Source organism: Alnus glutinosa, chromosome 5, assembly GCF_958979055.1.
Source record: "Alnus glutinosa chromosome 5, dhAlnGlut1.1, whole genome shotgun sequence".
Classification (NCBI taxonomy): Eukaryota; Viridiplantae; Streptophyta; class Magnoliopsida; order Fagales; family Betulaceae; genus Alnus; species Alnus glutinosa.
In genome coordinates this window covers 2,284,791-2,308,378 of record NC_084890.1, presented here as the reverse complement: position 1 = coordinate 2,308,378, position 23,588 = coordinate 2,284,791, and the positions used below count along the sequence as shown (strand labels likewise).

At 33.1% G+C, this 23,588-nt stretch overlaps 2 protein-coding genes and 1 pseudogene across 2 annotated transcripts; 2 read left to right on the top strand and 1 right to left on the bottom strand.

The window, feature by feature from the left end:
* Positions 1-5,696: 5,696 nt before the first annotated feature.
* LOC133869555 (probable F-box protein At4g22030) lies at positions 5,697-7,134 on the bottom strand. Its single transcript, XM_062306582.1, has one exon. It carries the CDS (start codon positions 7,063-7,065, stop codon positions 5,791-5,793), a length of 1,275 nt encoding a protein of 424 aa, XP_062162566.1. The 5' UTR covers positions 7,066-7,134; the 3' UTR covers positions 5,697-5,790.
* A 3,609-nt stretch (positions 7,135-10,743) lies between these two features.
* LOC133868636 (peroxisomal membrane protein PMP22) lies at positions 10,744-14,469 on the top strand. The gene is made up of 7 exons (XM_062305565.1): positions 10,744-10,945; positions 11,176-11,274; positions 12,988-13,089; positions 13,453-13,528; positions 13,897-13,967; positions 14,060-14,145; positions 14,260-14,469. The coding sequence occupies exons 1-7, from the start codon at positions 10,871-10,873 to the stop codon at positions 14,312-14,314; spliced, it is 564 nt and encodes a 187-aa protein (XP_062161549.1). The 5' UTR covers positions 10,744-10,870; the 3' UTR covers positions 14,315-14,469.
* A 2,947-nt stretch (positions 14,470-17,416) lies between these two features.
* LOC133868218 (probable F-box protein At4g22030) lies at positions 17,417-18,582 on the top strand (annotated as a pseudogene).
* The last annotated feature ends 5,006 nt before the right edge of the window (positions 18,583-23,588 follow it).

The following is a 23,588-nucleotide window of genomic DNA, read 5'->3' as shown; positions in this document are numbered from 1 at the left end:
ATATTGACTGGCTGACTTGCTTGACTCGGCCTATTGGCTGACCAATTCCCTATTCGTAATTTTCAATTTCAAAATTTTACTCGCTTTTGCATTGGGTCTCAAATCTCATGCGACGTAGTTAACCAAGTAAGCTAATTCAACTAATTATACAACTAATATTTTTCGTTACTATAAAACTTGGTCTATGTTTGTTAGTGTATTTGGATGGTTGTTTTTTTGTTTTTAGTTTTACAAAGTATTTTGAAAAGTATTTGTGTTTTGAAAAATATTTGTGTTTTGAGTTATTTAATAATGAATTTGAAAACAATAATAATAATAATAATAATAATAATAATAATAATAATAATAATAATAATAATAAAAAGTGATATTTGTAAATACATACTTTGTACACACACTCATGACAATGGGTGTGAAATATTTAATGCATGTAAGACTCATTCTACATAGGTTCTATATGCATAGGTCTCACACCCATTACAAATTTGTATAATGTATGTACAAGATGAGTGTGTGCAAATAGCATAACTCTAAAAAAAAAATGGAAGAACTTCACTTATAACTCCTGAACTTTCACTCATTTTGAAAGAATATACCTAAACTTTAAAACATCTCAATTTAGGGTATCCATTTTTCAGAAAGTTTTAATCTCATTCCTCCGTTAGAATTTTCGGTGTTGGTTGAAATTTAACGAATTTTGCGAAAATACCCATGCCTAAACCTTTGAAAAATTTTATAAATTTTTTTTTAAAAAAAAAACACAAGGATATTTTGAGAATTTTAATAGAATTTAACGAAAAATTTTAACGGATGACTAAGATTGAAACTTTCTGAAAAATAAATACTATAAATTAAGACGTTTTAAAGTTTATGTATATTTTTTTAAATGAGGTGAAAGTTAAAAAGTTATAACTTATGATTAAAGTTCTCCTAGAATAAATCTAATTTAAAACAAAAAACAAAAAGAGGATAGGTAATTAGTAGACATTCGCTTGGTTTGTTTCTTTTATTGGGGTTCAAGTACGTAATATGGTGTTTTATTTTTTCAGATATCTATCTATTAGACTTGAGTTGTACGTAGTACTTATCTTTCATCTTTTATATTTGATGACATTAAGACTTTTAGAATTTGAGGTTGTAATATTTTGATATTTGATTTAATTTGGTAACCTATCTTCGACCGAGATACTCGATATTATTTTTTGGTTAAGTTATATTATAATGTTTTAGCATTTGCTTTGGTTATTATTGTGGTATGAATCGTATGATGTATGTAGTGATAGCTATCTTATAGTTCAAGTGACTTAGACATCGATCTGTTGTTTGCCCTCGTATATATAAGGGTTCTAATTAAGTATTTCCTGGAGCGTTATACTAATTAAGAGTGCAAATTCTTTGGGGGAAAAATATTTCAAAGGTGATCATTAAGGTATGACTTTTTATCAAATCACTTTTATAAACCCTTCACCTGGCCTCTCTCTCACCGCCTTTTTGTTTCTTCATCTGCAACTCGATTCCTTTGTTTAATTGTTTCTCAGAGTAGGTGCAATGGTGCATGCATGACGACGAAGAAGATCAGAAAGGACATTGCAAAGGAGACAACCAAGGAGGACTGGAAGGCCTGCGTTTGACTGATCGAGGCTTTTAAATTTACTCTTTATAATTTTTGAATCTTTAAAACGAGATTTTATACATACTTTTTGGTTTTCTTCTTATTTCTCTTAGTGATATTTCTGTTTTTGTTTTGTTCTTTTTTCTTCGGTTAATTTTCAGCTATCCCGATCTTGATATGCTAGCTTTCTTTTCTTATTCAAGAGAATTAAGTTTTGCTTGAAGAAATTGTTTTGGTAGTTTTAATTTTTGTTTTTATTTATGTTCACAATTTAGTGGCATTTAAAAAGAAAAAAAAAAAAAAAGCCCAAGAAAAATCCATAAATTTTTTTGGTGTTTCCAAAAATGTCAACAAATTTCAAATTTTTATTTTCAAATCCATAAACCAATTTATCACTTGGGGTAACCCGATCCCCTTATGATATGCCATCATTTTAAAACATTTAAAAGCTTATTTACGGCATTTAAAAACGCTAATGGAGCTGTCATGTCCTACCTAATTAGAAGACGATACGTATCCTTTAATTAAAAATTGATATGAAAAGAAAAAGAAAAATTAAAAATATATATAAAAAGAAAAAAAAATGGCCATTGTTTAAAAAAAAAAAAGTAGTCCAATGGTTGATTGCCTTTGGCATATTAGCAAGCCAAGTAGAATAGTATTGGGATGAAAATGTAGTTTCTAGCATTAACCACATTTGTATATATATATATATATATTTGTATGTTAACTGCTATATATTTAATCATATATATATAATAGGAGAATCACTAAAAAGATTGCATAACATTCAGACAAGCAGCATCTTAAAATGCTTCCAAGTGTTCATTTTAAGTTAAACGGTGAGTTTAGGGTTGTATTAAAATGTGATAGTAAACTCAATCCCTATTTGCATGCTAAATAAAAACTGAATCCCTAATTTTTCTCTCGAAAAAAAAAAAAATTTGAACCCTATTTTAGTGTTAAACATGGGAGCCAACTCATTATGCATAAGTTATTTTTTTCTACAAACTAACTAAAACTAGAAAGTAGTGTTTCATAATAACTGTAACTGTTTACTGCACTCTCAAAATCACAACCTTTTACAAAATCGTTCTCTGTACAAAATTCAAAACTATCTACTGCCCCTTGGAGTTCGTCTTCAAATATGATCAACCAAAAGGTTCTCTCTCTACAGATTTGTGGGGATCATATATATTTTTTGATTTACGATTATATGATTTTATTTTATTTTAATTAGTGTTTTGTTGTGTTCTTGCGAATGATGTTATGCTTTTCTCAAAAATAAAAAGAAAAAGATTATGATTGTATGCTCATTTCTTTTTACCTTTACAAAATCGTTCTATACAAAATATACAGTAAATTTTTTTGTTTCAATAGAAACAAACGCTACTTGAGAATTTAACTTGACTCATCGCCTCTGACAACATTTTGTAGGATATGAATCCCTCTCAAATTCCTCATGTATTGTATTATTATTAATTTATTATTATCACTCTCATTATTCAAAAGCCAGAAGCGAAAGGCTTACAGGATTCTTTAAATCTTTACTCTACCGTATTAAACGTAATGATTCATTTCTAGATTTTATTTCCTTTGTAAAAAAACAAAGGTTAGAAAATGCCTTTATGCAATATATGATTAGTATTTCCTTTTTTTTTCTGTGATTTTCTTATTCCTTTCCTCTTCTTTTTTTTTTTCCTTCTAATTTATTATTTTTTCTTTGGTAAATTTTATAGTAAATTTAGTAAAATTATGGTGAGAAAGAAAGATTCACATCGTTGTGTTTTGCACAAGGTATGACATTTTTTTAGTTTACACTATTATTTATTAATTTTTTAAATCCTTTTTTTTTTGGAACGTGTAATACACATTGTTTACATACTTAATCGATAGACAATATTGCTTTCTAGGTTTCATTAGAATGGGAAAAATTATACATAAAATACAGTTATTTTATGTTATATTAGTATGTTTGATTCTTTGTTTTTTGTTGAAATAAATAATACTCTTACTTTCTTATTCTCTTGTATAAGTGGTTTTTTATTTAGACTATAGCAAAAATTTGGGATATATATACATATACTCCATAATTTTTGTTTGCTTTCTTGGAATCGGGAAAATATACAGCAAATAATTATTTTTCATTATTTGAGTAATTTCTCTTCTTATTTTTTGTCTTTATTTTTTAAGGTCATGTTAGTTTGTTATCCTTTTTTTTTTTTTTTTGGTTATAATTTATATATTATTTTTATTTATGTTCTAAAAGTAGTTTATATATATATTTTATTTTATTTTTAACATTATATATGCAAAGGATGATCATAAAAAAAAAAAAAAAAAAAATCTTTATTTGACAGAACTTATTCCTATCTATAGGTATGAATTTCATTGGAACCCAAAAAAAAAAAAAAAAAAAAAAAAAAAAAAAAAAAAACCTATTATGAGTATATTTCGTTTGCCGTTGGTCGTCCTTTTTCATTTTTTTTTTTCCCCTTATTTGATGTTATAATTTATATACAAAAAATGCAGTTATTTTATATTATAGGAGTATTTTTCCAATTTCTATTTACTGTCCATTTTCATATTTTATCCTTATTTTCTGTTCTAATTTATATATTATTTTTATTTCTGTTCTAAATGTAGTTTTTTTTTTTTTTTTTTTTTTTAACTTATATATGCAAGGAATTGTCGGAAAAAAAAGAATCTCTGTTAGACATACCTTCTTCCTATACCTATATATGAGGCTTTGAATTTATTGTAATTGGAGAAAATATACAATAAAAGAAAAATAAAATTATTTTTATACTAAATGAGTATTTTCATTTTTTTTCGTTTGTCATCTGTTTTCATTTTTTGTCCTTATTTTATGTTCTAATTTATATATTATTGCTTCTTCTTTTTTGTGCTTCTTTTATGATAAATATGTGAAGGACGGTCGAAAGAAAAAGAAAAAGAAAATCTCATTTTGTCGGGACTTCTTCCTATACCTATTAGTTTCATTGAAACCGAGTAAAATATACAAAAAATACAAATCTTGCATTTCAATTTTTTGTCCTTAATTATTTTTTGTTCTAAATGTAGTTTCTTTTACGCTATACATGCAATCTTTACATATATACACCTCTAGAATGTTGTATGAGTTACACTTCATGTCATATTGCCCTCAATTTTAAAGGTAATAAGAAAATGATATTTATAAAAATGACTATATAATATTTGGCTTCATGTTTGATGGTTTATAAATGGTTAATTATTCATTATTTTATTACGGTGAGAGTGAGATTTTCTTTAGTTTAAATATGTTAATTGTTAACAAAATTTTCTTTTGTTTTTTTTTTTTTGTAAATATTGAATACAAGTTATAGCAATGATGTGACTACACTATTTTGTTCTTTGTTTTTGTGAATTCATATATTAGGTAAAAGGTTTCTTGAATATACTTCTATAAAAATTGAATAATGTGATTACTTATAAAAAAAAGAATTTGAATGCATGTGATTTATTTTGATTCCTTACAAGATAATTTACAATATACATTTACGTATTTCAATCTTATTTCTAAATTTTTATTTTGTTTCTTAAATTAAATGTAACGTTTTAATTTGTTATGCAGTTTTAATTAGTAAAGACCCACGCATGACGCGGGTTACATGCTAGTTTACATAAAATGTGAACTTTTAGATGAGTTTATGAAGAGATTGTAATAAAATTATAGTAAGCCAAGCATTTTTTTTCATTGAAGTGTACGTCCTGCCCATTGTTCGTGAGGTAAAAGAGTGCATGTACCAATCGAATAACTAATTAAGATTTACAAGCTTTTGAAATTTGATCCGAACTCGATCATATAGACGACGTCGTTGTTCCATTTTTTGGTTTATTGACTTTATTCAAGTCTTTGGCACGAGATGACAAAAAGGAATTGAGGTCTTTGGCACGAGGCTCTGAATTAAGATGTTTGCTTTGGTGTTGAGTGATGATCAGTTTAGTTTCTTTGGCAAGAAAGTACTAAAAAAATGTATGTTCTTTTGGACACTCCTTTTTGGCTTTTGCAGAATTAGCTGAGATAAAATTTTATCAGAATTAGAATTTTTCTATGTATGTTACAGGTAATTTGTATAAACAATTGGTTTGTACAAATATCAAACAATCAAAGAATAACTATGAGGATTCTTAAACTAAAACAGCTTGCTAGCGAATTCATCTACGGAGTTTCCATCCATACGTGTAGAGGCTGACTTTCTGGCAAGTTGTTTGAGCTGTGACAAGCTTCTCCCCAGTTTCAAAGCCACGTTCATTTCAAACAACTTCCCGTTTTCTCTTTTTTCCATATCTTTTTCCTCAACCGTGGTTTCTATTGATTCTTGAAGTAGCCGGAAGAAGCCACCGCAGTTTCTGTACATCTCAAACACCATACCAATTTGGCCACCATGCTCGAATGCATTAACCGCGCTACCTAAAGCCCCCGCAGCCACCGCTACCATTGTAGCCCATGACCCGTTACCAACAAAAGCAGACCCAACGGCTGCAATGCCTGTGAGTAATGGCCCTGCGATGGCTAAAACCTTGTTGATCTTCAACACCAGGTTGCCCAGCCTTTCATAGTCCTCAATGTCCTTTCTTTTCACCACCTCAACGATCTCTCGCATTTCTCCTTCTAGTTCCTCACTCCACCCATTCTTCTCTTGCTGTACATGATTTCCTTCACGTGACTTGTTTTTTTTCTGGAGTTTTTTTGAAGGCCACCAAACAGCAGGCTCGTACTTTGCAGGGAATTTGTCAAGCATTGCTCCTAACAAGGGAAGTGGGTAGGCTCTGTCGAGGGCCAAGACCTTTTCCATCACGTCCTTCACATCTTCTTGAGATGAAGTCCCGAGAGACAGCATACTCTGGATTTGGCTCTGGAGCTGCTTGAACAATCTCGTGGCATTACGTTGTTCCTCTGCAAGTTGTGAAGGCTGAATTTTGTTGATCATAAGCAACATCCCCGTGGCAGCAGAATACAAGAGAGTGGACGATAATTTAAGGGCTAAAAGGGGCATTCCGGGGCCAGCAATGGCTGCAGCACCAGCCATGGTGGCAGCAGTGAGAGTAATCATGTTGATGGAGTTGAGAAGAAGGGTATTCCAGTTTTCACGCTGTTTTCCAATGTTTGCGTGCATCTCCACCCTGTCAGACACGGCCTCTAAGATGGCATAGAGTTGGGTAGTTGCAATGGCGTTGGAGTTGGGTGATTTATCATCGATTGGTGCTGTAGTGATGACGTCGATCTTTTCAACCGGGGCTATCTTTATGAACGCGTCCCTTAGATTCAATTCCTGGACCTGCAGCTTTCTTGTTGGTATTTTTGGAACAGAGAAATAAGGGATCAGTTTTGGAAGTTTAAGTTTTGGGACATGAATAGCAGAATTGATTTTCATGGAAGAAGAAGATAATCGCAGAGTTGAAGCCATTTGATTGATTGAGGTTTTGTTTTAGCGAGCTTTTCTGGTGTACGTATGTGTTGTGGGGAAAGTGGGAAGGTTGAGAATGAAGGAATGAGGATAATTAAGGAGGGTGTGGTTGAGGCCTATTTATAGTATTCGATTGAACAAGTACAACTCGCGGGGTCAAATACGGAAAATATTGACCAGCTGATCGAGTGGGTGGACTCAGCCCCTTGGCTGACCCATTCGCTTTTCATAATTTTCAAGTCCAAAATTTCCTCCCTTGTATTTGCCGGGTCTCTCATGGGACGAAGCAAAACTCGTTAAAACTGGTCAAGCTAATAAAACTGAAATTGTCCATCGCTACACTCTACATACCTTTTTAGTTTCTTTCTTTTATTGTGGATCACCCAATATGGCTATCTCTAACTCTAACAGGAGGTCAAATATTACATTTTATATTATAATTATTTTATAATATTTACTTATACTCCCCCATAAACCTTTAGACCAGTCTTTTCGTTGTTCAAATGACGTTTAATTAATCTTTGAATTAGTTCCGTTTGAGTATACGATTTCAAAAAGTGCGATTTAAAATCACGATTTTAAAACGTGCGATTTGAAAAAAATAATTTTTAAAAATGCAGTTAAGCATTTGGCAAAACCGTAGTTTAGCATTTAAAATTTTGCGTTTTCAAAAAAACACCATCTTACATGCGATTTGAAAAATCAGATTTTCTGCTTTTTCAAATCGCAATTTTTAAAAATGCAGTTCTCAAACGATTTATGTTATCCGATTTGGTTTAAAATTGCACTTATTGTCTACGAAATCGCAATCCCAAACGCACCCTTAGTCATAACTAAAAAGTTAAAAGAAAAAATATATTAGAATTTTTTTGAAACTGTCATTTTGTAACAATATTATAGAATAATTATGAGATAAAAATATAATTTTTATAATTACTTTAATATAAGTCCATAGCAAATGCATGTTAATTTAGAAATTTCCTTCCAATATTGGATTGATGGAAATCTTTATTCGCTATAATTTAGCTAAATAAATGTTTCACATGGATCTCAATCCAATAACATGTGTTCTGAGAATCTGTCAGTTTAATAAATAAAGTTAGAAGAATTTCTTTTAACCTAATTTAGAGAAGAAGAAAAAAAATTGTTCGATTATAACATAATATACTATGTAAATCTCATATAAATTCCAGCTGAAATCTCACACCCTTTAGATTTTAGGGGCCATGAAAAATTAATATCTTTTCATGAAAAATAAATAATTAATCAAAATAACATCAGCTAGCCGGAAACTTTATTGGTTTGTTTTTGTATTTTCCAATCCGAACCGGCTTCCAAAGTAGACTTTGTTAAGAGGGCCCCCACAATACAATAGATTGGGTTTGACTTGTCCATCCCAAACGGGCCAAACCCATTCAATAAAGGTTCCCAACTCTTTTTCCTAAGGAATTCAGACGGCTAATAAATCCAATTAATATCTGAGACAACAAAGGGAAAACAGAATATGCTACCACATGCTCATACTGGTTGATTAAATCAAAGATTTGGTCTCAATAAGGCAGCTAGGCCATCCTACTCTTCTCACTTGTTAGCCGTAATCAGCTTTTGAATTACTCCTTATTTTAAAAAAAAAATTAACGACCGATTGATAAGTGAAATAAAAATGTGATTTATAACATTATTTAATTAAAAAAACCGTCCCTCTAGGACAAGGTTTGAGAGGGTGCAACTATCTGGTTAACATACATATGGGTGTATTTGTTAATGTATTTTATGGATATTTTTTATTTTTGGTTTGAAAAAATTATCTGTGTAAGATAAATATAAAAATATATTTTATGTTTTAAGTAGTTTATTGACATATTTGTTCTCAAAATGGAGAACAAAAGATAGAAAACAAACGTGATCATGTATATATATTTTTTTAATAGTTAATATAAAAAATACCACAATTACTAATATTTAATAGAATTTAAATTAGAATTATGTGCAATTCATCTAAATCCTTCTTAACAAAACATATAACTATCTCTTATTATATTTAATTTTTGCCTTACCTTTTTTTTCTTTTTCTTTTTTGAAAAGAATTTTTGCCAAATTTTGGTAAAAAGACCTCTCTCTCTCTCTCTCTCTCAAAGACCTCCCCCTTTTTCCAGAAACTTCTCCCTACCGGTTCTTGCTGCTTGCCGGGGGAGGGAGGTTACAAGCCTCCCTCCTCCCGGTTTTTGTTTCTTCTCTTAGCCTTTTTGGGCTAGAGAGGTTTTGTTCCTCCCTAATTTTTTTTAGCGAAGGCTAGAGTCTCCCAGCCACTAAGGCTGTTTGGAGTTTTGAGTCCTCCGGACTTGTTCCAATGGTGGCTTTTAGTCCCTCTAGTCTGTTTGGACTATGGAGGTTTGTGTAGTCTTTTAGTTTTCTTTTTAGTCTTCTTTGGTTGGCAGGAAAACATTTCAGAGAGGCGTCGGAGGGGGAGAATCCGCCGATCGTGCTGCTGGCGGAAGATCTTGGTTGGGTTTCAATTTTTATCACTCTTTGAGCCTAGATCTGCGCTGTTTCGTAGCCCCCTAGTCGACACGCACCCCCTTGCCGTGCTCATCGTTGTCCTCTGGTTCAGACGCTGCCTTCTACGGCCGGAAAGCTCAGCGGTGATCGGAGTGTGGTATCCACGCGCTAGGGTGTTCTACACACTTTGGGCCGTGCGTGATGGCCACGTTTCGTATCTTTGCCGTGTCTGGTGGTGCCCGGGGGTTTTATTGTTTTAAGATGTTGCAGGGGTTCGTCCTGTGGCAACTCGTGTGTTACACGCGCCGTCTCCGGTGGTGGTTCTTCCGACGACAGTTCCTGCTTTGAGTTTTTTTTGCTTTTGACAGATTGTATTTAACAGTTTGCTTTGGGTTTGATTTAGTCTGGTCATTGCTTTTAAGCACAGGTTTGTGACCGATTCCATAGTGCAAGTAGATGTTCATATCTCAACGTAGAGGCACATTTCTGTTGGTTAGGCTTATTGGTAGCAGTTGTTGGTATAATCTGTGTTATGGATAACTGTAATGGGGTACTTGTATTATGTTGAGTCCATGTAATTTGTATCTTTGTTACCCTCAAGTGTTCCTCCATCATTAGCCCTCCTTGTTCTGCTCTTTATGGTGAGGCTACTGCTGCTATTCTGGCTGCTCATTTGGCAGTTTCGTTAGGGTTACCCTCTTTTATCTTAGAGGGTGATTCTCTCAATGTTACAATGGCGCTTCAACAACCAGCAATTACTATTGATTGACGCATTGCTTCCACCATTTCCATCATTCACTCCATCATCCCACCAACAGCTAGCTGGAAAGCTAGTCATGTAAACCGAAGTGCAAACTTCTGTGCCCATCATGTGGCAAATTGGGCCGCAACCGGAATTCATTCTGGCTGCATTCCCATTCTTTCCCCTCTATCCTCATCTTTTCCTCCATGTTTTGGAAAAGACTCCCCCTCCACTTTATTTTTTCCTTTGTTTTTGTTTTTCTTCGCAATGTACTCACAAAAAAAAAAAAAAAAAAATGAAATGATTACACTTTCCCTTCAAAAAAAATAAAATAAAATAAAGAAATAACAACTTTATTTAATATATATATATAATTAAGTTATTAACAACGTGGTAAATGTTTCTCGGGAGTACTTGGTACTTGTAAGTTGGAGGTACTATTTTGGAAGATATTTTGAAAGAGTCAGCACTACATTTGGTTCCGCTAGTTGTAACAAAGAAGTGGAAAAAAGCGTGTTTTCTCTCTTGCAAGAAAATCCGAACGAATTGGAAGCAAAATCAAGCATGGGATCGAGTGCGAATAAGGGGTTGTTCCACCAGTACTTGGTGCAGCTTCAGCGTCACCCCCTGAGAACCAAGGTCGACACTTTGTCTATCTCTCATATGATTTTGCTTAATTTTTCGTTTAGCCCCTATTTGGTTGATGGGAAATTGGAAGAAAGTAGAAGAAAAGTGAAAGTCTGAATCTTGATCAGTTTTTCTTTTCTGGGTTTCGAGTATGTATCTTTTTCACTTTTGTGAATTGGGTTTCTATTTTTCTCATTGATTAATCACCGTGTGATATACTGTGTAATTTGTTATTAAATCAGGCAATTACAGCCGGAGTGTTGTCAGGGATTAGTGATTTGGTTTCTCAGAAGCTCACTGGAATACAGAAGATTCAGCTGAGACGGCTTGTTCTGAAAGTGGTAACGCTTTTTTTTTTTCCCCCCTTTTATCCAAATTACTTAAAAGTTGCAAATTCTGTTAAAGGTATGCGACGTTTGTGGCTGCACATGTGGGCTTTGTGTTTTCTTTTGATTATGTTAAAAGCTCAAAGTAAGCATGTTGATGCTCTGTGTTTGGACACTGGGACATTGAGTCTCTTTCTAATTTGAAGATAAACAAGTAATGAAGTGAAGCATTAGCTTTAGTGGGTACTATTTCTGTTACAATTTACTGCTTTGTGCGCTAATATAATGTTCTCATTGCCACATTATGTTGGTTAGCATTTATGGTCTTTAGAATCATCAGAGTTTGTAGTTGCGTTTTACTGCTGGTGCAGTAGTTTGTTTGTTGCAGCTTTTAGTGTTGTAGTTTTGATTTTGCTACTGTTTTCAGTAGTTGAGTCGGTGTTTCCTTTTGGAAGAGGTCCAGTTTTTACTGGAGTGATGTAATGTTTTGGTGTTTGGTTATAAAAGTTTTAATTCATCCAAAAAAAAAAAAAATCATCAGAGTTTTGAAGATTCTCTTTGTAAGATAAAATGTTGGCAAATATTTGTTGTAGACGCTAATGTGAGCTAGAATAGTGCTAGTGCAAACGAGAAAGAGATTTTTTTTTTTTTTTTTTTTTTTTTTTTTTTTTTTTTTTTTTTTTAATGAATATCTATATCATAATTGTTATATGTTATTTAAAAATTTATGGCTGCGAAATTTACGATTTATCATTGACCAATTACCATAATTTATGTATAGTACAATATTTATATATAGATTCAGCATATTCTGGAATGCAGAAAATTTTACCCAAAATACCAACATTTTTGTTTTGCCTTATTTCCTGGTTCAACTATGGAGGCAAGGCACCTTGGACAGAAAAATCAATAAACACCTAAGAAGATGAAGCTCAGGAAGCTTTTGTTTTGTCCCCTTGGGTTATTTTTAGTTCTACCATTTGAATTTCCTGCTCACTTTTTCAAAGCTATTCAATCATTTAGTAGCACTACCATATGTCGTGGCACCAAACTTCAAGAAACTTCAAGTACTGAGGCTTTTTCTATTTTTATTGTTTATTCCTGTTGCACAGTTTGGTATAGTGTCTGTTGAAATGTAAAGATCATGGCTTCATGCTCTATTCCTTCCCTGTTCCCTATTGGTTCTTGAGTGAATCCCTGATAAGCTCAAATTACAATGTGGGGAATCGGGTCCAGGCTTATAAGTGAATGGAATGGCATACATTTGCATTTGATACTTCCTGACCTGCCTGAAGTTCAATCCCTCAAGGAGGGTTTCTGTATTTGGGCATGCAGTCTGGAGAAGTATATTATCACCAAACCCAGTTGTGAGGGGGATGGAGCACACCAAAGATATGGTACCCTAATGGAAAATGCTTACATCACATCATGCTTACTTGGAGTGCTCATGGTTGATTTTCAATATAAAATCATAATTGAAGTTATTATTAGGTGACAATTTATGTCTTTCTATTTGAAAATTTTAAAAGAATGTACATGAAATTTGGTTGGATGAGTATGTATTGAAACACTCTTTGTTCTGACCTGAAAATATGAATGTACTAAAGAGAAAAGATGCTAGTGTAGTAGAGTTTTATGCATGTCAACTACTTATATATTGATTTTCATGTGTGTATCTACTGTTTCATTTGTCTTTCCAGCCATCTTTACTAACATAGCTAACTGCAGCTTTTTGGAGCCGTTTATCTTGGGCCTTTTGGGCATTTCCTGTATATAATGCTGGATAAAATTTTCAAGGGCAAGAAGGATTCAAAAACAGTAGCTAAGAAGGTACCTACCCTCATTCTATGGTCGGTTGCTTAGTGGGTAGAGGTAAAGAATACTTAATCCAGAATTTTAGCATAATCATTGGGAGCCCAAATACAGTAAAATTTAATATTCTCAGTTCTTCTGTTTTATCTTGGTAACCATATGCATAACCACCGCGCCTTAATTTTCATTTTAAAAAGAAGTTTGCTTTCTTATCTGTTCAAGAATGCATGAGGGTTAATCAAGTACTGATTTTTGATTTTAGGTGCCTTGTATTGAAGTAATACTCTTTAATAATTAGCCGCTGGTCATTTAATCTATTAAGTCACTAGCCTAGCAGAACAGCGACAAGGTTGTTCTAAACTGCCTAATCAATTATTTCAGGTGGTGCTGGAACAGTTGACATCTTCTCCTTGGAACAACTTACTATTCATGATTTACTATGGGTCGATCATTGAGGGTAAGTCTGTATTACATGTGAGTATTATATACGGGATCCGTACATGTGAGATGTATAAGTGGAGCTAAGGGATATTGTAAGAGATTATATGTATTTATATTTATATTTTTTGCCCCGGGGGGTGGGGGGGAGTTTTATGGAAACACACTCCAGTCACATGCAAGAAAGTATTGTTACTTTGTTAGAATGAAATATTTCTCATGTGAACTCTTAAATATATTTTGGAGTCAAACAACTCCCTAGTTTTCAAAAAGAGTCAGCCTGAAAGAAGCATGTGACTATAGGCTATGTATGAACTATCATATAACACTACAGAGCTGTGAAAGTTACTGCTTATAATCTTTAAAAAAAAAATTTGTGAAATGCAGGAAGACCTTGGATGCATGTGAAAACTAATATTAAGAAGAATTATCCATCGGTGCAGCTTACGGCATGGACGGTATTGCCCTTTTCTCATTATGAATTATTGTGATACACTGTTTAAGAACATAACTCATATCTTAATATTACCTTGATTATTTCTAACTGCAGTTCTGGCCGGTTGTCGGGTGGGTAAATCACCAGTATGTGCCGCTGCAGTTTCGTGTCATTTTCCATAGCTTAGTAGCATTTGGCTGGTACATACTCTATCTCTCTTATGCACCACTCCCTAACATCTGTTAACTTTTCCTTTCTATTAATACCATTATGAGTCTATGACGGGCGTTTCTTTTTTTCAATTTTTCTATCAGGGGAATATTTTTGAATCTACGAGCAAGATCTTTGACATTGACGAAGGCCAAATGAATAAATAATTAATGTGTAAGATTCATGCTCACAGTTTGTGCCACTTCTCTGTGGTTCATGATGTCTTTTGTGCCGTCATGTATTCAAAAATAAATCCTAACTCTTTTATCTGTTTAGTTATTTATCATGATTTGGGATTCCCTGGGCATTAGTCATTTATAGTTTCAAAATCCTTCATGCATATATGTATTATCCTAGCTGTATTTTCTTACCTGCTATGAGCCCATACATGCATGTGAGGGTGACAGTCCTAAGGGCCGGGGCTTAACTATTGATCTAAAAGTTTTAAGATTATTGGATATTGATTTGGTTAAACCCTTAACCTTTAGGATTGTAACATTACACTACACTTTCAAATCCGATGTCCGCGGTGACGCAATCTATTGTCACGGACTCGATGGAAGCCCTTTCTCCTTTTGACGCCTCTACACATCTATCAATATTTAATTGCTTAATACTATGTCCATGTATAAAATTAAGATTTTTTAATCTAGCCTAAAGGTCCCTTTCTCCGTGACTCAAACTTGTGACATAGTGCTTTGATACCATCCCGGATGAGGATTCTGGGATTGCTCCTTGATGTTGATCTAACTTTGCGTCTTGCCTTGGTTGAGGGTTGAATATCATGTTATTGACTAGAAGTATTTTAACCAAACAACTTAGAGCACTCAAAGTAGTTGATGCATTTTAGAGTTGTATGTGAACTAGTTAACCAAAAGCCTAAAAAATGTATCCATCCAATTCTCTAAACCAAATGCATTTTGTAGTCGAGCTATAATACTTCTTCAAATGTGGGAAAGTACTGTATATTAATGCATGAGTATGCTATGCTTTTCTCTCTCCCACTCTCTTTTTCTTTATTCATTTCTCTCACCTTTTCTCTTTCATCAAAGAAAGAATATTCAAATAATATAGAGAAAGAATAAATAATATGATATAGAGTGCATTTGAAAAGTTATTAGTTAAAATAGAAAAAAAGTAGCTTTTAATTAGCTATTTTAGAAAGAAATGTAGAGAATTCATTGTAAATCATCTTAAGATCAGCATCAGTTTAATGGAGATTACAACATTCATTGCAAACTTAGCCTGAAAATCGACTGTCTTGTTAACCAGGGTGGTTGATTTTAATATCTCCAGTTTAATGGAGATAAATGCTAAAAAATGAAATGCCCTGGACAAAATCACTGGTTATTCACATTCCTTGTATTAAACAAGTGAAATAATATGTTGAACTTCTAAAGATTCTTAGTCTGAATAAAGTTTTTTTCAAATTGGGTTCGAAAAATTTTCTCGAATTCAGTCTACTCAATTGACATGTCTTTAAAGTATTCTAAGGAGCATAGATGTCACATGCTTTGTTAATCTTGTTAAAAATGTACATGAGAATCATATACTCTAAGAATATATGTCAGTTTAATAGATTGAGTTAGACAAAATTTTATCCAACCCAATTTGGAAGAAAATTTTGTCATTTTAACTCCACTTTAGGAGATAGTTTTTTTTAAAAAAAAATAGATGAGTGAAATTAAAATTACAACAGCAGACTGAAGCAAAATAAAATTACAAATAACCAAAATAAAGGCCAAACAATAACATGATCTATTGCATCAATTAATTCCACAGCATTGGAGAGGATCCTCAAGATAGAAGGAGTGATCAGGAATGCTGCCAATGCTGGCGGTAGCAACCCATGTTGGTATTTGCTAGTGCAGAAAGCATTGGAAAAATTCTTAGTTTCAAACCAACTACAGAGAGATGTGAAAACTAAGAGATAAATGTAGATTTAGGTAATGAGTCTCTACCAAAGATTGTGAAACAAATAATAACGAGGCCAGTGTATTTTAAGGTTTATATCTGGATTTGAAAGTTTCTTTGTAGCAAAAGAGCTCCGCAAGAAGGGAGCTAAATGAGTAGAGGTAGAGAACCGTCGGATCTACCATAAGAAACCAAAAAGGGCATTGGCGCGTGTAGCAACGTCGGTGGAGTGTTGGCCAAAAATAGGAGGAGAGACGCGTGATTTCTATGGTTGGAGAGATTGCAGTAGATCCGAGATCTAAACTCCAAATAGAAGTATTGTTGAAACTAAAGAGAAAAGGGAAATGAGGAACCAAAATGAGGTTAGGGAAAATTTATTTGGGTGGTGAAGGTGTGGAGGAGAAAAGAGTCATGACGGGAAATTGGAGATCTAAAAGGGTTCTTGTAAATATAGATTTTTTTTTTTTGGCTGAGAGCATTAATGTATATTATATGTATAATAATTAAATGCATGTGGTCTCATTCTCATTGAAATGTCAACAATTATTTCTGAAATTAATACAAAACTCAACACCACAACTTTCAAGGTTCTACTCCTCATGGGTGTAGAAAGTCAGCATAGTGAAATCGGCAAGTGGTCAAATTTCTAGTGCCATGAGCTTGTAATGTTCATACTTACAACAATAAGACCCTTTTTTTTTTTTTTTTTTTCTTTTTTCTTTTTTTCTTTTTTTATCATCATGGGAAAAATTAAACTTAGTAGCTAGCTAGGTTTTGTGTGATTCTAATTTAGTTATTAAGTTTTTAATTTCGACAATTAGGTTTTTAAATTTTCATCTAATTTCAAATAGATTTCTCAATCAACTTACTATCTAATTATATAATTGACAGTATGCCATGTAAGACCAATCAATTATTATTACATGGCTTTCGTTTGACATGTCATGTGTTAACTATATGTATTGAGTGGCATAGTTACTTTAAATTATAAATGTACTTTAAATAAATAAATAAAAAGTTATTTTTTTAATTAAAAAAAAATATAAGTGACATACGAATTGTGCCACACGTGACACGGAATTGGCACATGACAATATGACACTACAAACAAGAGTCACAAGACATTAATTAATTGGTCTGATGTGTCATACCATTAATTAATTAAACAGTAAAAAATAATTAGATTAAAATCGCATGAAAACTTAAGGACTAAATTTAAATTTTTTTTTTCCATCTATCATTCATTTCCCTGTATCCTCCTCATATATATAGATTCCCAAAGGGATATCTCCATCCCAACTCACTATACAAGCTGGCCATTATTAATATTAGATAGTCATAGAGAGAATGGCAATCCTTTCAGCTCCAATATTCTTCTACGCATTGGCTCCATCTTCCTCCTGTAGTTGTAGAAGGATTATCAGAGCCACAATCAGTGCGCAGAAAAACCAGATGAGTCCTCTATCCATCCCAAAGATCTGCTTGGTTGGTGAGGAATTGGACAAGAGAACTGGTTATACAAGTACTGCAACCACCTCTGATATGGAGAAGGATTACACCTCCACCATTATCAATCTTGACACTTCTAAGAGGCATAGTCCAAATCCTCCGGCAGCCATGCTGACAACTGCTAAGCTTTATGCAATCATGGAGGCTGTTGCTGATAGAGTGGAGACGCACAAGAATGTTGGAGCCCAACGCGACAATTGGAACCACTTCCTCTTAACCTCCATTAATGCAATGACTCTTAACTGCTGCAACGATGGCTGGACTAGCAGCCACCAATGTAAATGGTGCTACACCCTGCAGCCTTGTGGCACTAAAGGCTTCTTCTACCATACTGTATCTAGCAGCCACTGGCGTGTTAGTGGTGATGAACAAGATCCAGCCATCTCAACTAGCTGAAGAACAGTGCAATGCTGTGAGGTTATTTAAGCAGCTTCATGGAGAGATTCAAACAACAATGTCCCTCCGAGATCCTACCATCATAGACGTGAATGAAGCAATGGAGAAAGTTTTGGCATTGGATAGAGCATACCCACTTCCTTTACTAGGTCCAATGCTTGAGAAATTTCCAAAAACAGTGGAAGCCACAGTATGGTGGCCTCCAAAAAGACAAGAAAAGAGGGTTGGGAAGAAATAGATGGAAATGGCTGGGATAGAATGTTGGAGGAGGGTAATGAGAGAGATTGTTGGGATTTTGGAGAGGAAGGATACGTCTGAGTACTTGAGGTTGGCTAAAAAGGCCTTGAAAGTTAGAAGGATCTTAGCAATTTCTCGACCTGCACTTACTGGCATTGTGGCTTTGGGGTCCGCTACTACTCCGGCAACATGGGCCGTGATGCTTGCCGTCATTGCTATGTTAAAGTAACACACATCACCAAGAGATACATAACCTGAACACTTTATAAGTTATGGACACTTCTCATCTCTTAATGTGTCTTTTGAGAGTAATGTCCATTGACTTTATCATGGTATCAGAGCTTCAGGGCCTTTGACAATGTTAGGCATTCCCTCCCGTTGTACACGTGTTTTGACAATAATGCCACACGTGAGGGGGCGTGTTAAGAGTCCCACATTGCTAAGGTATACTTGGATTGTGCGCTTTATAAGCCTTGAATAAACCTCTTTCTTTAAGGTGTCTTTTGTGAAAAAGAAAGGATCAATGAACTTTATCATGCCAGAGCTTTAGCAAGCATTATAAACACTTTGGAGCATGGTGGACAAGTAGGGATGGTGTTTGAGATGTACCGGAGCAGTGCTGGATTCTTTAGGCTCATGGAAGAGACTATCAAGTCAAATATAGGTGAGAGGGATGTTGAGAGAAGAGAGAATGGGGAAGTTCTTAAACTGAAGGTGGCTCTACAGCTTGGCAGGAGTCTATCAGAACTCGAGCATCTTGCTGTATTATATTCTTCAAGAAATGGGCAAGCCGCTGAAGAGTTTGCAAGCAAGCTCTTCTGAGGTGTAGTAGATGATTAACTTTGTATTTCATTATGTCATCTTCTACGTACAACTCCCTCAATCTATTATTCCTGTTGTAATATTTTTTAATCTTTTAATTTGGTTAATATACCATACTGATTTATCATTATGATTAAAATGTTTTCCTTCTGCTCTCAAAATGACAAAAATATAATTAAAAAACAAAGAAGAGAGAATTTTTTAACCATTAATTAGCTTTTTGTTAATTATATATATATATATATATATATATATATATATATATATATATATATATATATATATATATATATTAAGGAGGGTATTATTGTCATTTTCACTTGCGAAACAGTGCACCTCAATAGTAGATCAATAGGGTACATTAACTAAATTAAAACATTAGAAAGACATTACAAATTAGGTGATAGATTGAAAGAGTAAGTGTAGTTAATGTAGCTTTAAATTTGAATATAGAATAGTATATGGAGTTCTACGATAGATGAATTTGAAACCTAATTATATAAAGATTTACACTAGATGTATAGAAGATGAAAGTGTATCATTTCTCACTGTACATGAATTCTACCGTCCTATTATAACATAGACAACTCAAGAAGCCCATTATTACATTATTTTGATGCATGAGAATAAAGAAAGCAACAAGAAAATCAAATTACAAAAGAGTGTCATTCCCATTTCCCACTATCAAGGGAGTCCTGCAAATAAAAATAACAATTGGGAAGGCTTAAAAAAAAAGGGGGGGGGGGGGGGGGGTTGAAGCGATTATGTGAATCTTGGAGATAGACCAATTGTTCAAAGAGCTAAGTAGACCAAGTGAATCAGAAACCAGTGAATGAAAATCTTCAAATATATGAGGTTAAGTTGCTATGGTGGATGCCAGGCTCTACGCAGCAACTATCTGACCCAAACCGGCAAACCCATCAAGAATTCTCAGATTTAATATGGCCCATGAGTTGTAATGGGCCCTCTTGTCCAGCCCAATACCTCGCATTGGCCTTTATTTTATTCTGCTAACCCAATTTAGCTATGGCCATAGACAACCACTGAACCACATAAGGTCTGTGATTAAACTATTTAATATTGCATCCAGTCATGACACCCACCAACTGTAGTGTGGAATGATTTATTGCCTGTCAACAATAAAGCAATTTGCTAAAAGGAAAAGGATTATAAAAATTAAAATAAAAGGGTGCTGCAAAAGGGCAGTATAGTTTTTATTATATAAATCTCAGATAAACTGGCGTAATAATTCAAATTACACTTATCATGTTAGCTCTTAAATAATTAAATTTGCCTATTTAATTCTTTCATCACGTGGCACTTACCCTTGTTAGACATATAAGTTTAATTCACATTCGACTAGCTAGTTGAGATGCAAACTTGGGTAAAAATATAGCTACATTCGGCTAGCAAATTTAGCCTAAAAATTGGTGAGTAGAGTAATTCACCAAACATAATATATATATTAACTCTTGATAAGACGTATATATACACGACTTAAAAAATAAAAGGTAATTTTTTAGTTAAAATAGAGAAGAAATTTGCTAACACGTATGCGAATAAAAAAAATTATAGTAAATGACGAAGAAAAAAAGAAAAAAATCTCTCTCTACCTGCCCCAAATCCGATTCAGAGGTGGTTAGTTGATATGATTATTAAACATCACGTTGCCCAACTACCCGTATTTATTTTGCCAAATAGGGAAGCCGCCATCCTTTTCCTCGATCTATTTTATTTCCAGCATTCCTCTTAAAATAATTCAACTAACATGCTCCCAAGTCCCAAAAGCAGATGCTTAAATTAGCAGAGTAGTGTTTGAAAGAAGAAAGTGAAATGGAGAGAGTTCAAGGAGAAGGAATTCAGTTGTGTAGTAATTAATGAGGTGGGGAGTGTTATTTATTGATTATTTTTCATTAATTGTTTGAATAAAGCTTGTTGATGTGATAATAATTGAAGTCGATTGGTTTTAGGTAAGAGTACCGAAGTTGAAGGAATAAAATGAGGAAGGAAGATTTAATTATTGGAGGCTTTTTCTTTTTGTGGCTCTCTTTTTCTCAGTTATCTCTCTCTTTCTTATTCTTCATCTTGTTTGATATTTTAGCCTGTCGGGTGATTTTTTTTCTCCGAAGAAAGGGAGGAGTTGTTGATGTTGAGATGAGAAGCAATGAAGGATATGAGAGAGAGAGAGAGAGACAGAGAGAGCCACAAAAAGAAAAAGAAGGTGGCTCTTTTGTAGAGAGGAAATAAGAGAAAGCAGGAAGGATTTTTTTTTTTTTTTTTTTTTTTAAATTTATCTCACATCAAAACACTTTTTAAATAATTTTTTTTTTTTTAAAAAAAAAAAACCCATTTTAAAAAAGTACTAACGAACATAAAAAAAATAAAAATAAAAAAAGAAAAAAAAAAAGAAAAGAAAGTGCAACTCACTAACTCAATATTTTTTAAGAGACCACCTACTCATTATGATACTACCCTCGTTCAAATTTACTTAATTATGAAGTTTGGATGAAATCCAGTGCATTAATTTTGGTGCATTTCAAATTAAAATTGGTACCAGCCATTGATGAGTTTCTTGTCATTGAGCCTAATAGCTAGCTTATGGTTTAAGCTAAACCTTTTAAAAATTGCCGTGTCATGCTTTTAGAAAATTGACTATAACATTTTTGCTGATAAAATATTGGACACATATAATGTGAGTCTTCAATCATACTTTAAATATTCCTTGTTTAACCTAAACCTCAATAACGACATTCAAACGATGTTATCATAAGTTGTTAAAGTAGCATTGGTTCTCTTTTACCAAATAACGTGATATGTGAGACTTAACACGTCAATCAATAAATTAATATAACAATTTATGTGACATCTACGTTAATCCTTACCATTAAAAAAAACCACCTCTTTGACCGGCCGTAGCTTTCCTTCCATAGAGACTCATAGCCGGGCCGTGAATTCGAACTATGTAGCTAACGTAGCGGACATGATAGTACCACACGTGGCTTCCGTGTCAATTTGTAAGAAAACAAAATAAAAAATCAGTAGTAGTCTAAATAATACTCTTTCAATTTCTAGTCTTTGTCATAGATGAGCAGCTTGATTAATTCCACGTAGTTTTCTGATCTAAACTAGTACTCTTTCTCAATTTAGATTGCATATTGTGCCTATTCTACTCTCAATCCCCATTTTGCTAACCATTAATAGGCATTTCTTTTTTGTTCTTTCTTCTTCTTTTTTAATGATTCTATCAAAATAGACAATATCATTTTCAATTATAGCCTACAGTAACAGATAAGATGGAGTTGATGATTGCCATCACCTGCACAATTAGTCGTTTCTTACACCCAATTCTTTATATGTAATCAACTTGCTTAGCAAAAAATGAAAAAAAATAAAATAAAATAAAATACATGATCAACTCAAGCACAAATATCAACTTTTTTTTTTTTTTTTAATTGTGTTTTGGATTGTTTGTTAATATTTTTTTTAAAAAAAAAAAAATAAAGGAAAAAGAAAAAAACGATACCATCTTACTAAATTATATATTGGGATAGTAATATTTGGATTATTAATTTAAAAATAATAATTACAATTTAAAACCTCCGGTATAAAATTATCAGATTATGATAATTTAAGATATTCTATCATGTAGAATTCCTTAAATTCCAATTTTTTTTTTATTATTATTAAATAGATGAGATTTTGTCACATAAGTATGTATTACTTATAAAATGTGATAAAATATGGTAAAATACTGAGATGATTAGGTTGATAAAATTAATAAATACTAATATGAACAAAATGGTTGAAATTTTCGGACATGAATTAAAAAAATAGTTATATAATTGTTTATGTTTAAAAAAATAAAGAAAAATGTCTTTAAAAAAGTAAATTAGAATTGTATTGTAAGAGTGTTTTAAAGAAATTTGGTTAGAATTAATATAATTCCATTCACCATATATTGTATTGTACCAAATAAAAGAATACAAATTCAATATTTTATTCCAGTTTTACAACTAAATTAAGAATAAAAATAATAATTTCATTATACTCCTTCCATTCCGAGTAATAAATAGCTATTCATTTTTTTTTTTAATGAAATAGTTATTATGCATAAAATCTAGACAGTCTTAATACAAAATTAGCCTAAATTTAAGACCCTAATCCATGAATGGAAAATGCTATACTCACACCCAAACCCTCACACCCATTTTTTTACAACCTGATGTGGAATTTTCACATCAATTTTTTTTTTTTCTTTTTTAAAATGAAAGCTCTCTCTCTCTTCTCTTTCATTCTTCTTCTTTTCTCTTTCGGTCGGCAACTAAAAACGGAGACGGAGACAGAGAGAGTGTCGGAGAGGGAGAGTGCTGGCCGGCTGGACAGAATCCAACTGTTTCCTGGCCAGAACGGCCGGATCCTAATTGACTGGCCAGGATCCGGCCCTTCCCAGGCCGAAACGGCCGGGGATCCGATCCTTTCCCGACAAGAACAGTCGGATCCTGGGCGGGATTCGACACTTTCCCGACCAAAACGCCTAAATTCTGGCCAATAATCC

Excerpts from the sequence above, each read along its gene's own strand:
- LOC133869555 (XM_062306582.1), bottom strand. The coding sequence starts at position 7,065 with ATGGCTTCAACTCTGCGATTATCTTCTTCTTCCATGAAAATCAATTCT.
- LOC133868636 (XM_062305565.1), top strand. The coding sequence starts at position 10,871 with ATGGGATCGAGTGCGAATAAGGGGTTGTTCCACCAGTACTTGGTGCAG. Across the intron at positions 13,968-14,059 it reads TGCAGCTTACGGCATGGACG|TTCTGGCCGGTTGTCGGGTG; the intron begins GTATTGCCCTTT and ends TTCTAACTGCAG. Across the intron at positions 14,146-14,259 it reads AGCTTAGTAGCATTTGGCTG|GGGAATATTTTTGAATCTAC; the intron begins GTACATACTCTA and ends TTTTTCTATCAG.